The sequence below is a fragment of the Gymnodraco acuticeps genome, unplaced genomic scaffold, assembly GCF_902827175.1.
Source record: "Gymnodraco acuticeps unplaced genomic scaffold, fGymAcu1.1, whole genome shotgun sequence".
NCBI lineage: Eukaryota > Metazoa > Chordata > Actinopteri > Perciformes > Bathydraconidae > Gymnodraco > Gymnodraco acuticeps.
In genome coordinates this window covers 936,014-954,581 of record NW_022989843.1, presented here as the reverse complement: position 1 = coordinate 954,581, position 18,568 = coordinate 936,014, and the positions used below count along the sequence as shown (strand labels likewise).

Genomic DNA, 18,568 nt, shown 5'->3' with positions numbered 1-18,568 from the left:
GAAGAGCGGGGCATGCGCCGGCGAGAGTCATGTTACCATGCTTGCTGTGATTACGTGTGGAATAAACATGTCATCTCAGAGCAATTCATGTGTTCAAGCATATTATGAATTTGATCCAGAGACTGACCCTGAAGCAGCGGAGGTTTTGGTGGAGGTGGAAACATCTCGGTTGCAGCAGGACGTTTCTGAATGGTTAGTTGACAAGCTGTTGTCCCTATTTATTTTACTCTGTTACGATGCTTGCTACTTATTCCGTTCATATGTTGGCTAATTAGCAAGAATGCAATGTGTACAGTTTGTAACTTATAGTTTGTAACGCAAAAACAGCAATACATATTTATAAAGGGAGACATTCATATTTTCAGCATATATACAATGGCCTCATTGCGTTTATTAATAGTTTACAGTCCTTTTCTTCCAACATCGTGCAACAACCGTTGGAAAGTTCAATAACTTAGGGTGATAAAAAGTATAACTCCAACAACACCTCAGTTGTCAGCAATGTGTGTAGTTTCATGTGTTTTTAAAAGCTCAGTTATTGACTTCTTTCTACAGGTGTACATGTGCAAATTGCGCCACGATGCCTTCTGAACCGGAGAATGTGTGCTGCATAGAGATACCACAGGTAACATTTTTGATAGCTTCACTAAGTTGTCTGTTTAGAGAATACATTTTTAACATGTCATTCAATATATCTTTATCACACTAAGTGTCAAGACGGATGCAGGAACTTGAAGACTCTGTTAACTGTATGGTGGACCATCCTGGATTGGAGCCTGTGTGCCTGAATGTGTTCTCCCTGCAGAATGCATTGAATATTTACAGAGCTGAACATGGTGGACTACAGTTGAGGCAAATAGAGCAGTGAGTGGTTTGTTTGTTTTGACTGAAATTGTAAAACGAATGCTAATATTGTTCATGGAAATAAATACTGGTGTATATGGCTTTATGCAATCTTTCATTGTACATGTACTATTATATATATATATATATATATATATATATATATATATATATATATATATATATATATATATATTATTACACAGCAATGGCATAACACACCCAAGTGTACGACAAAAAAAGTCCACACACAACCTTATGCTTTTGAAATCAGAATATTCTTTACCCATCCAAACATAAATAATCACGACACATTTGATATCAACTCTGAACGTTATTGTCAAAATGAACGGTTCTTTGAACCCATAAAAAAAAACTAAATGTACTTGTATTATATATAAATGACACTAAATATATTTTTTAATGATTTCAGGCGTCACAGGTATCTAGCCTACAGAAGCTTTGTGAGCTGGTGCTGGGGCTTCCTTGGACGCAGGATCAGAGTGGTGATTCCGGCCTGCGTTGTCCTCAGGATTCGCAGAGAGTTTCCTGATCCGCGAAATATCTATGTTTGGTTCAGACAGCAGCCAAATTGAACCGAGTAGCATACCCGGAGATGACCTCCTCCCTGTCAGGTCGCTCATATTGGGAACACAGGTCCTCTGGGATGGGTATCTTCAGAAGCTCCTGTGTGAATGGTGCAGGGTCCACAAAGACTTGGTCGAAGATGAGGTCCATCAAGTTGGCCACGTAGCCTGTGCAATGTTAAAAAAAGCACAACAAAAAATGTGGTTTACATTAGTATATGCATGTACAAAACTGAAAGTTATTTTTTATTTATTTATTTTATATTTGTAAATAGTTGTATAATAAATATTTTAAACACTTACAGAATGTGGGGTCAGTCTTTACTGGTTTTGCTCTGCATTCTCCCTTCCTGGCCTTTGGGAACTGCAGTTTATACAGAGGCTTTCCAGTGGATGTAGTGGCTTGTGCACGCTCAGCGTTTTCATTGTAGTGCAGGGCTGCCAGGTAGTCTTTCATTTCCGCCATGAGTAAAAAAAAAATGTAAATAATAGCAAAGGATGTACAAATTGTCACTAATTAGTAAGTAACTATGGTTTATTTTACCTGCACAACATTCCAAGAAATGGAAACACAACATTCTTTGGAGCAAAGCGCAGGATGACGGCATGGAATGACTCCAAAGATGAAGTCTGGTGGTGTGGGCTGAGTTTGGCCACAGCTTTCAAAATCCTCTTGGTTGAGAGAATTGTCTCCAGCTTGTGAAAGGCCGGCGTTCCTAAGAATTTGAAAATCAAAGTCATATTTGAATTGTCATGCTTTATAGATTGTGTCTGACAACATCCTGTATTCAATAGTTGTCCCTTACAAATATTTATAGAGGAGTAATGTAATATGGTTTATGAACAACATACCTGCAGCCATCCATTGGTATTGCGCAATGCGCAGTGGATGAAGGCACTTGGGGAACAGGGGGTCATCATGAGAGTGGATATCCTGCACGTGGTTCAGGATGGAAGTCCATTTGGCCACTCTCTCAGGCCCGGTGGTGGAGGTTGCTGCAGTCCAGTATATGTGGTTTCTTATACTCTTCACCCACCCTCGAAGTTTTTCGCAGTCTTTCTTTTTTGCAGCCTTCTCCAGTTGCTTAGAAATCCCTAATAAATACATTTAACATGTAGTTAATATACATACAAGTTTACTCAAAATATTATTATACTAATGTGATTGTAGGAAGCCGGGTTTGTGTCTAAATAAAATAATGATTGTATTTACAATCGATTTATTTACATGGAAATTAATATAAAGAAAAATACCTTTTTCTATGTGCCACACATCAAAGAATTGGGTGATGCTGCTTTCCCTTAGGAATTTCTGAATTTGCAGATGTCTGTCCGTGACAATACAGTCCAGAGTCACACCACGTTCCTTTAACAACTCCAGACTCCTTTTCAGGCCCTCTAACTCCATGTGGTAGCTTCCACCAACCTCATTGCTCTGTTATGACACATACAAATAACCATTGATACACACATTTTAAATATAACGTGCAAACAGTGTTAAAGAAAAAAACATTGATATTTCATTTCACCCCACTTACCTGAACCAACTGGAGGTCAACGACTTTGTTGTTCTTCAGGTCCATCATAGTGTAGCTTCCGAACTTTGCAGAGTGGCCTGTGAAAATATGTTTTACAGTAATTACTTTTCTCTGCGGATGGTGAATTTGTATTTTTGCTTGTAGTGTTTAGCATATGTTTTTCAGGAACCATTAATTGAACAAATCACACATAGTGAAACCCCTTTCTGAAATGTAAAATGTGAATTATATAAAAAATACATACCTGGGGAGTCAGCCCTCATATCACCACCAACTATCACTTTCTCCTCTGCATGGAGCTTCTGTAGCATGCCTTCCTGTGATTTTTGCCAGTAAGAAACAATCGCTGGCTCAATGAACATCCTGGCATGCCTTCGGAAGGTGTTGTATTTGCATAGCTGCATATTCATTGCTTTGAAGACCTAATGGTTGAAAGAAAACCGCAAGAATACATTTTAATCTCAAAGATCACCTGTAGATGTGTCAATGAGGAGAACCTGGAAAGTGCAAATGAGCTGCCCTTTTTTTAAACAGGGAAAGAGCTGAACATGTCATTAGGGGTGCTTACTCTACAGTGCCCCTTTCACATCTCTTCTCTTTCTCCACACCACCCTCCCAAAAGATCTTTACATATTAGCATGGGTCGTTACCTAACAGTGCCCTATTCCCACCTTTTCTCACTCTTGTTATTGTTACCTTGTCCTATCTTATTCAACAACAACATTTGCATTTTCAAACATTGGCAAAACAATCTTCTGCAGTTAATTTACCTTTGAAAGTTTGTAGAAAGATGCTCCGTTGACATATGTTGCAACTGATAGCTGCAGGTTTCCAACTGGAGTACTCCCAAGAACAGGCTGGCTATTCCAGTTTCTTGTAAACTGACAATGGGGGCAAAGCTGCTGCACTGATATGAATGTACCGATCCTTCTGGTTTGTACATCACACACACGCTTGCACACAGGACATGATTCAAAAAGCTCCATGAGGCAGGTCTCATACACGATGTATGCGTTGATCGTCTGGGGGGGGTTTTGTTCTTGACCACTAAAACAAAAAAATAGAAGTTAAGATCCATCACACAGATTGTTGCTTTAGAGATCTTTGGTGTTTCCCTATTATCAATGTTTGAATTATATACAGCAAAAAATACAATACATAGACAAACTCACACATAGTGATATTTCAGTAACTTACGACATGGCTGTTGTTTCTGTAGCATTTGTTATGGATTCTGCTGGATCATAAGTTGCATCCTGGCCTTCGGAAAACACCAAAGAAGAGCTTCCCTCAAATGGATCTTCGTATTCCTCTTCAAGATCCACACGGGGCCTCTTTGGTGGTCTCTTTAAGGGGGTGGATGTTAAAAAGGGCACTGGCACTTCCAACGGAAGTGTTTCGACACCAACGCTTCTGCAGGGAATTTTAGCCTGGACAGCTGTAACATAATTGTATTTGACATTAAAAACAAAACAAAAGATAAAACAAAAATATTTTACAACAATTAGAAGCACACAAATTAAAGGCTACAACATCAGAATGTCAAGATGTATCCAAAGAACATTTGAAAAACGTGCTTCTAACCTGTACTTCGATGTGAACCAAGAGTCCTCGAGGATAGCTGTGTACGAACAGTACGGTACTTGGGTGGGTCAGTCTGACATGCAGAATCTGTCATCACAGGTAATCTGCTGGTAGCATGTGAGGTGCTGGCCTGTAAAGAAGAAAACAAAATCATCTCAATTTAGTATTCCGGATGAGAAAATACTATTTGGATAAATATCGTCTGAAATCCCAAAAGATGGGGGCTAAAACTCTCTATTTAGCAAAGCTTTTTGCTTAGCCTTTTCCAATCTGAGTTAGTTTTGAACCGTAACGTGCATGCTGTGTTTCTGACTCAATACAGATGATGTGTTGGAGAGGGGCTGAGCTCAGTAGACTGACTGTAATGAGTGCTAGCCACTAATTAGCCTGTTGCTAGGTAAGGCCTCGTCAACAACAACAGACCAACGGGGCTTTAGTTCTGTTTTACTCATGGTGTGTGTCCCCCCTCACACACAGTGTTGTATCCTAACACATCCCCATTTATATTCATGTGCGTAAACAAGTAAACACACAAAAGCTTTTACATATAACGCTGGAAAAAACGGCACTTACCTACAGAAGATTACGTTTGTTATTATAACTTACTCAATATGATTTTAGAGGATACAAAATACTAATACATAGGAGAATAAATACTTGTGTTATCGGCTAGGGCGTGGCTTTACAGCCTTCACACAGATCGCCATTACGGCAGTATGTCTGAACATGTTAGCAAATGCCTGATAATTAAAATAAAAGACAAAGCAAAGACTGCGGAGCGTACAATATAAAATGTTATAAAAACATATAAACACCTAACCGATTACTATTTGGGTTTGAGGCGACATTGATACGGCGAAGCTACATGCTACATACTACAAGCTAGAGATAGCTTTATCAGGAAAAACACCGCTAAATAAAAACTTACAGCTTCAAAATTGGATGTGTCCTCACTGGCCTGCTCCCGGATGGTTGGTATTGATCCCGGGTTTAGCATTAGCTTGGAGGCATATCCGTGTTGGACTTGAGAGAAGTTCATAAACATGTCCGTGGTAAAATGTTTGGAACACACAAACAGAAATCTGCCGTGGTCTTCTGGCACATGTCCCTTGAAAATGAAGTCTAGCCACAGATTATTTTCTTTTTCCACTGATGGCATTGCATGCAGTCCCCCTTCTCGAGTCTTGCAGCCAACAACAGCACAAAGTTTAACTCGCTTAGATATCCTGGCAAGAGCAGACAAAAACACAGATGTGACTGGAGTTGATTTAGCCTGCCGATAGCCTATATGCGAATGAGAGGTTTGGCAATGCACGTGGCCGTGGCTCATTCCCCTGATAGGTCGAGAGTTGACCAATAACCGGAGCACGTCTCTTTGTGACGTAGGAAAGTGTTGAAATCTGGATCCGTTTTTTTCAGATCCGTTTCAGCCCCTTTTTTAGAGATTTGGCGAAGGAGGAAAATAGAGAGGGTTGTGTTTTCTGACACTTGGTGAGTTCCCTGGAACACCGGGGACACATATTCATGTATAAAAGACGTCCAAAGGTGCATTTTGCATGATAGGTCCCCTTTAAATCATGTTCACATGGATAGGATACTAAATACATTTGCACACATCTTGTGTCCATATCTTTCTGTTTTGGTGGTCACGCCACACCGTGCACATGCATGCATACGTGAGTCAAGGTGAGATATCTGGATTAAGAGGTTGCTTTTTCTTTGCACAGCATGAAAGAAAGGCCAAATGAATGGGCTGTGATTTTAGTTTTTTTAAGCAGAGGTTGAGTTCAATAATTTGTACGACCCTCGGAGGATGTTGTAAAAATTGAAAGGAAAAAGGTTCCCCACCCCTGCTGTAAATAATAATAAAAACCCTTGATTTTTAACTTAACATCTCTGTCTCCTATTGATCTGAGTATATTAAAGAATAGCCAGTTAATTGAAGCACTATAGCGCAGGCCTTTGTCAGATGGTATATTATTGTTCTGCTTCGAATAGTTCTCTCTTTTTTCACCATACCTATGTTTGCATCACTGTAACCAATGAGCACCTGCATGTGTATGAGAATGGCCCTGACTCGATGTCGGCCCAGATTTACAAACTCCTGGCAGGACAAGCTCGAGCTCAATTCTTACACTGAATTTTAAAAAAGTGAGTGAGGGACTGCAATATAAGAGGGAAAGAAAGAGAAACTTTGAAACTGTTCAATTGTTATGATGTGTAAAGACTGATGTTGTTCTATAATCGTCTGAAACTGTTAAGTCATGATGTGAAACGGTTAACAAAGAAAAAGGGACTCTCAAGCTGCTGCTACACTTTATTTATCTAAAATTAAGCACTTTTAAGATGCACATATTTTCAAAAGCTATTTTATTTATTTTCTCTATTTTATTTGTAAATGCAGCCTGAGAGGAACATTACACATATCCACAGTATTTACTGTATATCTGTATAGTTCAATGTTAATTGACAATAAATATTGTTGTTTTTGAATTGTACTTTCTTTATTTGATTGGCAGTCAGTTGTTGATTACATGCAGACGTTGATAAAGCTACAGGTCACTTCAATATATATCACACTAATTCATGAAGCAAGTTAGACATTTTGATGTTCCGGACCTTTGCATGGGGACATTTTCTCTAACTGGACCTCGTTGAATTTTAGTTGAAGACCCCTGCTTTACAGCAACAAGGATTGCAACCACAGACACAGAAATTGAAATCATGTGGGTCTCGGTCAAGGTTTCCCAAGCGAGCAAAACATTTTACATTGGTAGCTTCTATTAGGGATGCTCTGATCGATCGGTCACCGATCGAGATCGGCCGATACTCACTCTCTACCGATCGAACTGGATGAGCTTCGGAAATCAATTTCTCTATTGCCTGGTAACGCATCAGAAAAAACTATAATTCTAGGTGGTGACTTCAACGCACCTGGTATAGATTGGGAAAATGAACAACCAGGGACAAACAAAATAGCTCTAAACCAACATGTTTTAGACATAGTCAAAGAATACTCACTAACACAAGTACAACTCGAGCCTACTCGAAAACAGAACATATTAGACTTGATATTCACTTCAAATCAAACGCTCGTGCAAAATGTGCAAACAATACCAGGCATATCAGATCACTGTGCTGTCATGATGGACTCTAGTATACATCCTGTATATACAAAGAAAGCCCAGAGAAACATTTACACATTTTCATTAGCAGACTGGGAAGCCATCCAAACTGAGCTGGAAGTGTTCAGCACAGAATTTGTTAGAACAGAAAACCAGCGAACTGTGAATGACAACTGGAATATGCTCAGAGACGAACTGTTTTCACAGATGGATAAGCATATCCCGACCAAGTTCACTACCACACGGCACAACCTGCCCTGGCTCACTCACTGCATGAAACGCCAAATAAAAAATAAAAATAAGTTATACAACAAAGCCAAGCGATCAGGCAAAACTCGTGATTGGGAAAACTTCCGCAACCAAAAGAAACATGTTCAAAATAACCTTCGCAGTGCACACTGGGACTATATTGAAAACACACTCACCCAGAGTCTTGCTGAAAACAATACCAGACTATTCTGGAAATATGTCAAAGAGTGTGGAGCGGACAACATTGGAGTCTCCCCTATTAGAGAGGGTGAAGACCTCTACAGTAGCAGCAAAGACAAGGCTGAACTCATTAACAAACAATTTAAATCTGTATTTACTAAGGATGATGGTAGCCAGCCCTCTATATCAGGAGATCCAGCCCCGCAGATAGAAGACCTGATCATCACGACTGAAGGAGTGACCAAACTACTGGCAAATATTAAGATCAACAAGGCTAGCGGCCCAGATGGTCTACCCAATCGTATACTCAAAATGCTGGCCCCCCAAATAGGCCCACTGCTCAAGTGCGTATTCACGCAGTCACTGCAAACAGGAAATCTACCCGATGACTGGCTGCAGGCAAACGTTACGCCTATATTCAAGAAAAGGGACCGGCACACCGCCGCAAATTACAGACCAGTTTCCCTGACAGTAGTATGTTGTAAACTCCTGGAACACATCATTTGCAAACACCTGTTGAATCACCTGGAAAGGCATAATGTCCTCACCCCGTTCCAGCATGGATTTCGACAAAACCATTCGTGTGAAACTCAACTCCTAGTCACAATGCATGACCTGGCAAAATATCATGACCAGAAATTGCAAGTCGATGTGGCAATCCTTGATTTCTCAAAGGCTTTGGACACGGTTCCACATAAGCCCCTGTTGCTAAAGCTGGCCCACATGGGTATAACCGGCCCAATACTTGATTGGACCACAACCTTTCTCATGCAAAGAAGCCAACAAGTAGTCATAGAAGGGGTGAAATCAAGTACAGTTCACGTTGACTCTGGTGTCCCACAAGGCACTGTGCTGGGTCCATTGCTTTTCTTATGCTACATTAATGACCTGCCGTCACATGTAGCATCAACAGTGCGGTTATTCGCGGATGACTGCCTGCTCTACAGGCCTATTAAAAATGGAAGTGACCAAGAAGACCTACAGGGTGACCTGACTAGACTTCAGGAATGGGCTAACACTTGGGGAATGTGCTTTAATACTAGTAAGTGCTACATCCTACGAACAAGCAGATCAACAAACCCGCACATTAAAAACTATACTCTATGTGGCCAGGTGTTAAAAGAGGTGACCCACCAGCCTTATCTTGGGGTAGAAATCCATAACAACCTGAAATTTGGCCAACACATTGGCCAAATTGTAACACAGGCAAACCGTTCGCTCGGCTTCCTATGCCGGAACCTGCGACGCTGTCCCCAGAAACTGAAGGAGACAGCTTTTGTGGCCCTAGTACGTTCTAAACTAGAGTACGCCAGCTCGGTCTGGGACCCCTACACTGATAAAGACAGTGATGCCCTGGAATCAGTACAAAGAAGAGGTGCAAGATTCATTTTTGGAGATTATGAATGGGACAGCAGTGTCACAGAAATGCTCAAGCGGTGAACTGGGTGGAATTAAGTGAAAGGCGGCGATTGGCTCGTTTGGTTCTCTTCTTCAAGATTGTCCATAACATCTCAGCCATTGATGCATCAATGTACCTAGAGCCAGTTAGAAGAAGTGCAACCCGCAAAGCCAACTCTTTGAACTTCGAGCGAATTTTCGCAACTAGTGACACTCTTAAATACTCCTTCTTTCCGAGAACAATCAGAGAGTTTAGCGGGGATCATCCATCCCCCACTGAGCGTGATACCTCTGGGTTCTGCTCAGTATTAATCCAGATCCAGATCCAGATCTAATGATTTGTATGATGTTTTATTTATGTTAAAGGTCACTTTGAATGATTTTAACTAATGATAATGTAGAAAAACTAATATTTTAAATTCGGGACGATCCACATTAATTTCGGGACGGCTTGGATTGTATTTCGGAACGGTTCCGGGAGGATGGTGAAAAATGTTAGTCGAGAGCCCTGGTGTGGACGGAAGCCTTTTTTGCGATTGCGTTTGCGTATGCGTTTTACCGTATGCGTCCCCGTGGGGCCGGGGCCTTAGACCACGCCAAACAGAAGCAGAGTCGTTAGCGGAGAGTTGATGTTGGAGTTTCTCAGAGTATTGTCGTTTAGCATTTCTCACCACCTTACCAAAGACGTACTTCGACTCTCTAAAACGTGCCTTATCGCCACTCCTAAACGCCTCCTCCTTGTGCAATCTTAGCTGTTTCAGTTTTGGTGTGAACCAGGGCTTGTTGTTGTTGAAACTCACCCTGGTGCGTGTTGGTACACAGCTGTCCTCGCAGAAGTTGATGTATGACGTCACAGCCTCTGCATATTCATCCAGACTTTGCGTTGCAGTCCTAAACATGTCCCAGTCAGTACAGTCCAAACACGCCTGAAGTTCCTCCATAGCTTTACTGCTCCACTGCCTGAATGTCTTCACTACAGGTTTACACAGTTTTTGCCTGTATGCAGGAATCAGGTGAACCATGGTGTGGTCAGAGTGGCCCAATGCAGCGCGGGGGACGGCGTGATAGACTCCCTTGATGGTGGTGTAACAGTGATCCAAAAATATTCCCCTCTCTGGTGGGGCATTTAATAAACTGTTTATATTTTTGGGAGTTCATGGCTGAGGTTGCCTTTGTTAAAGTCACCAAGAACAATAACTCGGCAGTCCGGATAAGTCCTCTCCACACACAGTATCTGGTCGGCGAGTGTGCGCTGTGCCTCCTGCACGTTCACATGTGGTGGGATGTACACACCGACCAGTATGAATGAGGAGAACTCTCGGGGGAAATAAAAGGTTTTGCAGTTGATGAAAAGAGTTTCCAGAGTGGGAGAACAGTGCTGCAGAATCACTGTTGTGTCACATCGTTGCACCAGCCAATGTTTGTGTAAAAACATATTCCTCCACCTTTTGATTTGCCAGAGAGCTCAGTGTCATGATCCGCTCTGAACAGCTGGAAGCCTGCCAGCTGAAGCGCCAACTCAGGAAGCGATCCACACAGCCAGGTCTCAGAGAAGCACAAAACACAAGATGAAGAAAAGTCTCTGTTTCTACTAACCAGTAGCTGAAGCTCGTCCAGTTTATTGCTTATGGAACGCACATTGGAGAGAAATATTACGGGTAGCGGCGTGCGAAGTCCGCGGCTCCGGAGGTGCACGAGTGTCCCGGCCTGTTTCCCTCTCCTGTGGCGTTTGAGTGCTCGAATGCAGGTGAGGGTACCTTTTACGAGAATATCCAGTAATTCCACTGAAGAACAGAGAAAAGTGGGAAAGTAATCCGCTGAAGTTGTTTCTCTAATATTTAGGAGATCTTCCCTGGTGAAAGAGTTTGGTGTACACAGTATGTAAACACCTGACATACTGGCCTGCAATGGCATGTTAGTGGAACCTGGGCTTTCCCTGACCTTGTTGTCACCAACCCGGGCCTGCGCCCTATACCTCTCACTGAAAACAGACTTGTGAGTAAGAACATACTCGTCAGCCAAAACCGCAGCATCAGAAAGTTTCACAGGTTTTTGCTCATTAAGGTATGTGGCTACTCTTTCAGGTAAACAGTTTTGAAACTCTTCCATAAGTACCAATGTTTTCAGGTCCTCTAAACATATTACCCCTTTTGACGAGCACCATCGATCAAATAGTAGGCCTACTTCTTTCTCACGAGCAAATTCCACATAGGCTTGAGAACAGTGGTGGCCGGCCCATAGGGGCACCGCCCCCCCTCTTCCCACATGTTTGATTTTCATTACAAATTAAAAAATAAATTAAAAAAAATATTTAAAAAAATATATTTTATTTTTATTTTTAATGAACAAGGTAAATATTATATAGTTGGTATCAGTAAAATGTATAATCTAAAATAAAATCTCGTTTCAAATTGTGTTACGATATCTAAAGTCACATGTTTCCTGCCTGGCCGCATTACCCTCTCTCATCTGGGCGCTAAGAAAGGAGCCCTCACTCAGCCCCAGCAGCATCCAACACATTGCTGACTGTTGCTATCTGTAAACTATGCTGCCGAAACATAATTTCAGCCAATCAGCGTCTTCAGATCTGATGGTGAAAGGGCGGCAATTTCAGCGCCCGATGCAGTCTGTGAGTTGGTTATGACTAGAAAGGATCCGTCTTGTGTAAAACTCTCGCGAGAGTTTGCGAGTCACGTGGCTGAATGTTTACGCTTGGCAGGCAGCCTTTCAGTTACGATCGGTAACATCAGTAGGCCACAGCAAATGATGGTGACAAGCTAAACTATCTATTGATTATGTCAATTACAGGGAGTGTGATTGTAACTGTGTGTGTGATTAGCTGGATGCAAACAGGTAAACGCTGTCTTTTGTTTCGCATGCTTGCTCTTCAAACAGCCGGGGACAGATACTATGTGCCCGTGATAAATAAACACACACACACACACACACACTATATTTTTGTGTTTACTGAACCATGTCTGTGTCTGCATATAATGTTCGTATTTAGTCTCCTGATTTTAAATGGGAATTAAATCATTTGAGTGTTCCCAAAGAACCGGTGTTCTGTAGTTTGTGTGGGCCAACTGTACTGTTGCACAGTTTACTGTAGAAACTATGTACAGGACAAGGTATTTGGAAGTTTTGGAAGATTCATAGCTAACCACACTGAAGATTATGGAGGTATGATCAGTCTTCTCATACCTCTAACATCACCAGAAGTCATAATTTAAGGGGTCATTTCTCAACATTTTCCCTGTGTGGTTTATTCACCATTACAATAGCCCGACCTAAAATCATTTCCACCAGCCGCCACTGCTTGAGAATCATGTTTTATTAAAACTACGAAATCTTTGGCGATATATATAAGCATTTTGTGAGTGCGCGAGCGAGCGGTAACGTGGAATGTTGTTGTTAGCATCTGGTTAGCTATCTATGCTAACGGATATAAAGAGCTGTTTCTACACCAAGGTGGAGGAGAGTCCTCTCCTGTCAGACTGAGAGGACCTTATAACGTCAGCTCAGTGAGGTAAGGACTCTCTCAGTGTTCACTTTAGTGTAAGTTATCTCAGTGGGTCTCAAACGGTTTGGTCACCATTTATGTAAACAAGTATTTGCGAGGAACACCTTCATACATGGGCGTCGCAGCCATTATATGAGGGTGGGACAAGTCCCCCCCACTTTTTCAAATGATTAGTTTAGACCCCCCCCACTTTTACCATGTGGAAAGTCCGTGAATCGGTCTATCCACTCGCCGCACTTTGTAGAGCGCTGTGTCAGTGCTTCACTATCAAATCCATTCCACTTGCTTATTGAGAGAATGCCCAAATCAATGAAACTCCGTACCATGTTTTCACTGCTGCTTTGTACCAAGGCAGATTCTCACATAGCACGCATGATCAAGGAGTGTTGCCATAGTTGGACAGCTCAGGGGCCTCATTTATAAAGCGATATACGCTCAAAAAATGGCATACGCCAGTTTCTACGCAATGTTTGCGATTTATAAAATACTAACTTGATGGGAAAACGTGCGGTCCTCCACGCAAACTCTAACCCATGCGTACGCACTAAGCACAACAACGGGAGAGACGAGAAACTGCGACACCGTTGGCAGAAGGAAGAATGGAGAGAAATATGTGGAAATAATACCATAAATAAAATGTTACCTCTCATTTATCATATGAAGAATTCATTTTCAAACATTGATTAAAGCCAATCTTAAAATGATTAAACAAACGCCTGTTTGAGACTCCTCAGTGCACACAAAAACATAACTTGGAGAAATAAATAAATACGGATGTTATTGAAAACCATCTCGAATATGTTGTGTTAATGTTATGAAATGTTTTCTCATAAATGATGCGGTAAGCAGGAGGACAGAATTACGTCTAAACTGACGCCGTTTTGCATTTCTATAGGTTGTAGATACGAGCATGGTTTTATATACCATCATGTTTAATCGTATTTTATGCCGTTTGCCAAGACTTGATAAGTCGCTCGTAAAACACAGGAGGTATGGAAGCTAAGAACACCATATGTGGTCAATTGTACAGCTGATATAACACAACACATTAGTTGTATTTCCTTTAACTGGTGGATATAGGGTTGCTGCGGGGGGGGGGGGGGGGGGGGGGGGGTTGAGACGCACAGGCTGCAGTGGAGACGCTGCGCACAGCTGATCGACAGCTGGAACACAAACCACCAAATACAAAAACATAATTCAGATCCAGTCGTCATGACTCCACTCCGGAAGGATTCCCCGATCACTTCTTACAGTCTCTCATCAAGGGGGGGGGGGGTCTCCTGTCCCCGGTACAAACACACTGCCTGAAGAAGGCTATGTGTATTGTTTTTGTCATTAACCTTTTTCTTGCCATGTATTTATCTATTTTGGTGACGATCCGACCTGCCATGGTTTCATCGAGTAGCGGGGACGAGGAAAACGCACCAGAAAGTCTCAAAAAGTCAAAATTATCAACACACAAACATTGTTACATGCATATTACGTCTGTGAAGCACGAAAAGGTTGATTATTTTACCAATACAAGATGGAATACGTACAGGACAAGCTTACAACGGTGGCATTGATTTTGAAGTTACAAATACAATATTATCATATTACAATAATAATAATAATAATATAATATATATATATATATTATATATATCTATAATAATAATATATAGATCTATAATAATAATCTATATATATCTATAATAATAATCTATATATATATAATAATAATATATATATCTATAATAATAATCTATAATAATAATAATGCAATTCATCAAATTATTATATGATGAATGAGTAAATAAATGAATCAAGGGTCATTGGTATAAGTACTGCATTTTATTGATCTAAATTACTTAACGTAACAAGTTAACCTTCTTGGACGCAGCTATGTATGAAATCAAGTCATGTTTATTGTAAGAGTGCATTTAACGTGTACAGGGTAACAATAACAACAGACAGACAGACAAAAAGTCCTCAGTCTAATGGAATAATCCACGAGCTCAGCCAATGAACCTAGCGATGCGAACATGGTAGTCCAGGAATGTTGTTGTAGCTGGAGTTGGCTGATAAACGCTGCTAGCCAATGTTGATTCGATGGTCAACTCTGTTCCCAGATAGTAAAACCTCTCACAAATACCGCGTATATAACGCAAATACCTCGGACTTAGTGATGTATTAAGACATATGACAAAACATGACATAAAACAAGCATACAGCACTGTTTAGAATCCATTTGGTCTGGTTTAGCGTAACCATAGGCGGCCATCTTTCACTTCTGTTGACAATATGCAGCTACCCAATTGGTGTAGCATGATCACGTGACAAACCGTGGCACTACTTTTGACCAAGATATTATTACGCTTTGAAGGGACTAGTTCAGCCAATAATTACGTGCCTAGAAGAATTGACAGGAATTTTAGCGACAAACTTTTCTTTGGTGGATAAGCATGACTCGTTCTTTTTTATGAACTAAAGATTATGTAGTTCCACTTCTGTGGAGCGGGATTTCTTTTCTAAAGGACTTTTCGAGGTTCACCTTGCGGCCTAAAACCACCAAATACAAAAACATAATTCAGATCCAGTCGTCATGACTCCACTCCGGAAGGATTCCCCGATCACTTCTTACAGTCTCTCATCAAGGGGGGGGTCTCCTGTCCCCGGTACAAACACACTGCCTGAGGAAGGCTATGTGTATTTATTTTGTCATTAACCTTTTTCGGACCACTTATTTATTTATTTTGGTGACGATCCGACCTCCATGCTGCTACTCTGGTTCAAACTGCATCCACCAAACAATATGATTTATCTCGACCTCCCCAAAATAACCAAAATCTGACACGGTGTGAGATGTCTTTTTTAGCTGTTCTGTCGTCATTTCCTGCGATCTTCTTCATGCAGTCAGTCAAAATGAATGAATGAATGACCGTTTCTTTGACTATGTATAGGCAAATATGGGCGTTACGTGAAGCCCGCAAAAGCTGCACCGCATTTCGAGTCGATTGGGATTTATAAAAGGGAAACCGGCGTAGGAAGTGCCGTACGCACTTTCCTCGCCGGTAGGCTACGCAATGTTTGGTGAATCGGAACATTTCTGTACCTATTTTTTGGATTTCTACTACGTAAGCAACCTTCCCAAGTGAATCCTACGCACAGCGTTATAAATGAGGCCCCAGATCTGTTGTATGAAGCGATGCCGGTAGCGGAGGTAAGGCACACGCACCAAGTGTTCAGGAAATGGTTAATACAGCGAAAATCAAAGCTGACGATCTCTTGGTTTGATATGTTTTCTCCCCCAGACAACATGGACATAAGAAAAAAAAATTCAAAGAAGAGGAAAGTAAGTCTTCAGCTGGCAGCAGTTAATCAGTTAACAGTGATGGCGGCGGCAAAAGCGTCTCACTTCTGGAGAGGAGTTTCGTCTTTATGTCATGATAGAGAGATACAAATACTGAATACTATTCAGTGAATAGTTTAGATGAGAAAAGGCATCATGTAAACAGGGAACATGAATAACCCGATCTCTCTGTGCTCATGTAAACACCATGATGTAGAGACGCAGTCAGTGTGTTTTACTGGAGCCTCAGTTCGAAAAGAGATTATTTTCTGAGTTCTTTAACTTAGGTACTCTCTCTGAAAATGGTAATGTGCATTATGTTTTAATTATACTTCTTATCATTCAGAAGCTTTTTGTGTGTGTTTATGTTTCACTGAGTGCTTATAGGCAATTTCCATCCCATTCCTAGGTGAACTTAACATCGGTATGGAGTCAGATCAGTCTCAATATTAATAAATGCTCACAGAAGGATTCACAAATGTATTTTGCGATTTATATATAAATGACTCTCCACAACAATATCTCTCAATGCACTCATAAATATGTATTGTTGTATATAAATGTACAAAAAATGGTCATTTAAACTGCTTTTTATTAATTCAAAGACGGCTCTGAATTAATAATCAAATATGTTTCCTTTCTTTATTACTGGATGAAATTACAAAATGTACCTATCATTTTCCTCATGCTAGTATAGCCACATAAAAGTATCAAACCACCTGTTAAAATGCAACAGAATACAGGAAATCTATTTTTTTTTCTTGGTGGGGGACCCACACACCCCCCGTTAAAAATGTCCCCGCCACATTCAGGATGCTTCCTACGCCCATGCCTTCATATGATCATTATAGTTATTAAAGAATAAGATAATAAATGAAAAACGGGTATGAAATACTATAGGACAGTAACACAAGAATACAGTTTAAAAGGGGAGTGATTAGTAAAATATCCATAAAGAAAAAGTAAATCTGTGTACAGTTCTGTTTCATATGGATGCTGAGAGATGTAGGCTATCCATTGATCTCTTCATTTTGCTTTCAAAGTGCACCAGATTGATGTATTTAACTTCAATATTTTAAAAAAAGTCTTCCCGGGGAGCATGCCCTCAGACCCTCCTAGAGGAGGTTAGGTCCACCCCCACCTAAAACATGTTCACATGGATAGGATACTAAATACATTTGCACATTTTTATATGGTGGCCTATGTCCATATGTTTCCGTTTTGGTGGTCGTGCCACAACTGTGCATGTATGCACAAGTCATAGGTGCGCTATACAATAACACTACACCCCTGCAATGTGTGTGAAAGACAATAGACTTTACAGCATGTTTTTTTTAATTTAAGTTGCGTTGGTGTTTGTGTGTTGGTTGTTGACGACAGTGTGTACCCCCCCTTGGTAAATGATTTCCGCCCCATTCAATTTGTTCTAGAGCCGACCCTGCAAGGAGGGGAGCACGTAACTGGTCCCTGTGCTGCTGCTTCACATTGGCCAGCCCACAATGCATTGCTAACAACAGTACAAAACCATATTACATAAATACAGTAGATTAGCGTTGAAAATTGGCTGTAAATTAACAGCAATTGCTTACAGCAGTGGTTCCCAAACGGTGTGCCGCGGCACACTGGTGTGCCGTGAGGCAAGTCCGGGTGTGCCGTGGGATTTTGTGACAACCATACGTTATTATTGCAATATACAACTACACAAAAATAATACTTTTTTTATTTACTATAATATCAGTACTTTGTAGGTTTATATGTACGTAATCTGCGCGACATGCGCGTCCACATCTCCAGTGCTGCATAAACATGGCTGAGTCAGCGATAACTTTCGAGGGGTTGAGGCAGAGCCAATAGAACAATAAGTGTGGCTTGATAGTGAGTAAGAAAAAGGTTTATAACGCGTGAGCATGGGGCTGCGGAGAGCATTTCTCCGCGATCCCAATGTAGTAGCCCGAAAAACGTTTACCCATTTAAACAGTCGTGGTAGATACCTTGTTTGTTTTAAACATCATAAATACACAAACAACAATGAATACTTACAGGTTGTGTATCTCCCGCTGGTCCAAACAAAGTAGGAACAGCATCGTTCTTCAGTGCCCTACGCTGTGCATATCCGGCATGAATCGCTGAAAGGTTTTGGGAAGCTTTGTTTCGTGAAAGGCTGGTAGAGGGTGCGGTCATAGCTCTAGGCGTGGCTACTGGGTATCCCTACA

At 41.1% G+C, this 18,568-nt stretch overlaps 2 protein-coding genes across 3 annotated transcripts in view; both read right to left on the bottom strand.

Moving 5' to 3' along the window:
* The window catches only part of LOC117560013, a 32,153-nt gene that overhangs the window by 8,561 nt on the left and 5,024 nt on the right, over nucleotides 1-18,568 (bottom strand). The window lies entirely within an intron of this gene.
* On the bottom strand, nucleotides 1,236-5,804 carry LOC117560028. The gene is made up of 11 exons (XM_034236782.1): nucleotides 5,481-5,804; nucleotides 4,553-4,682; nucleotides 4,166-4,406; nucleotides 3,739-4,015; nucleotides 3,213-3,390; nucleotides 2,969-3,045; nucleotides 2,685-2,865; nucleotides 2,283-2,525; nucleotides 1,975-2,146; nucleotides 1,734-1,880; nucleotides 1,236-1,598 (listed from the first exon to the last, which is right to left on the bottom strand). Exons 1-10 carry the CDS (start codon nucleotides 5,709-5,711, stop codon nucleotides 1,853-1,855), a joined length of 1,758 nt encoding a protein of 585 aa, XP_034092673.1. The 5' UTR covers nucleotides 5,712-5,804; the 3' UTR covers nucleotides 1,236-1,598; nucleotides 1,734-1,852.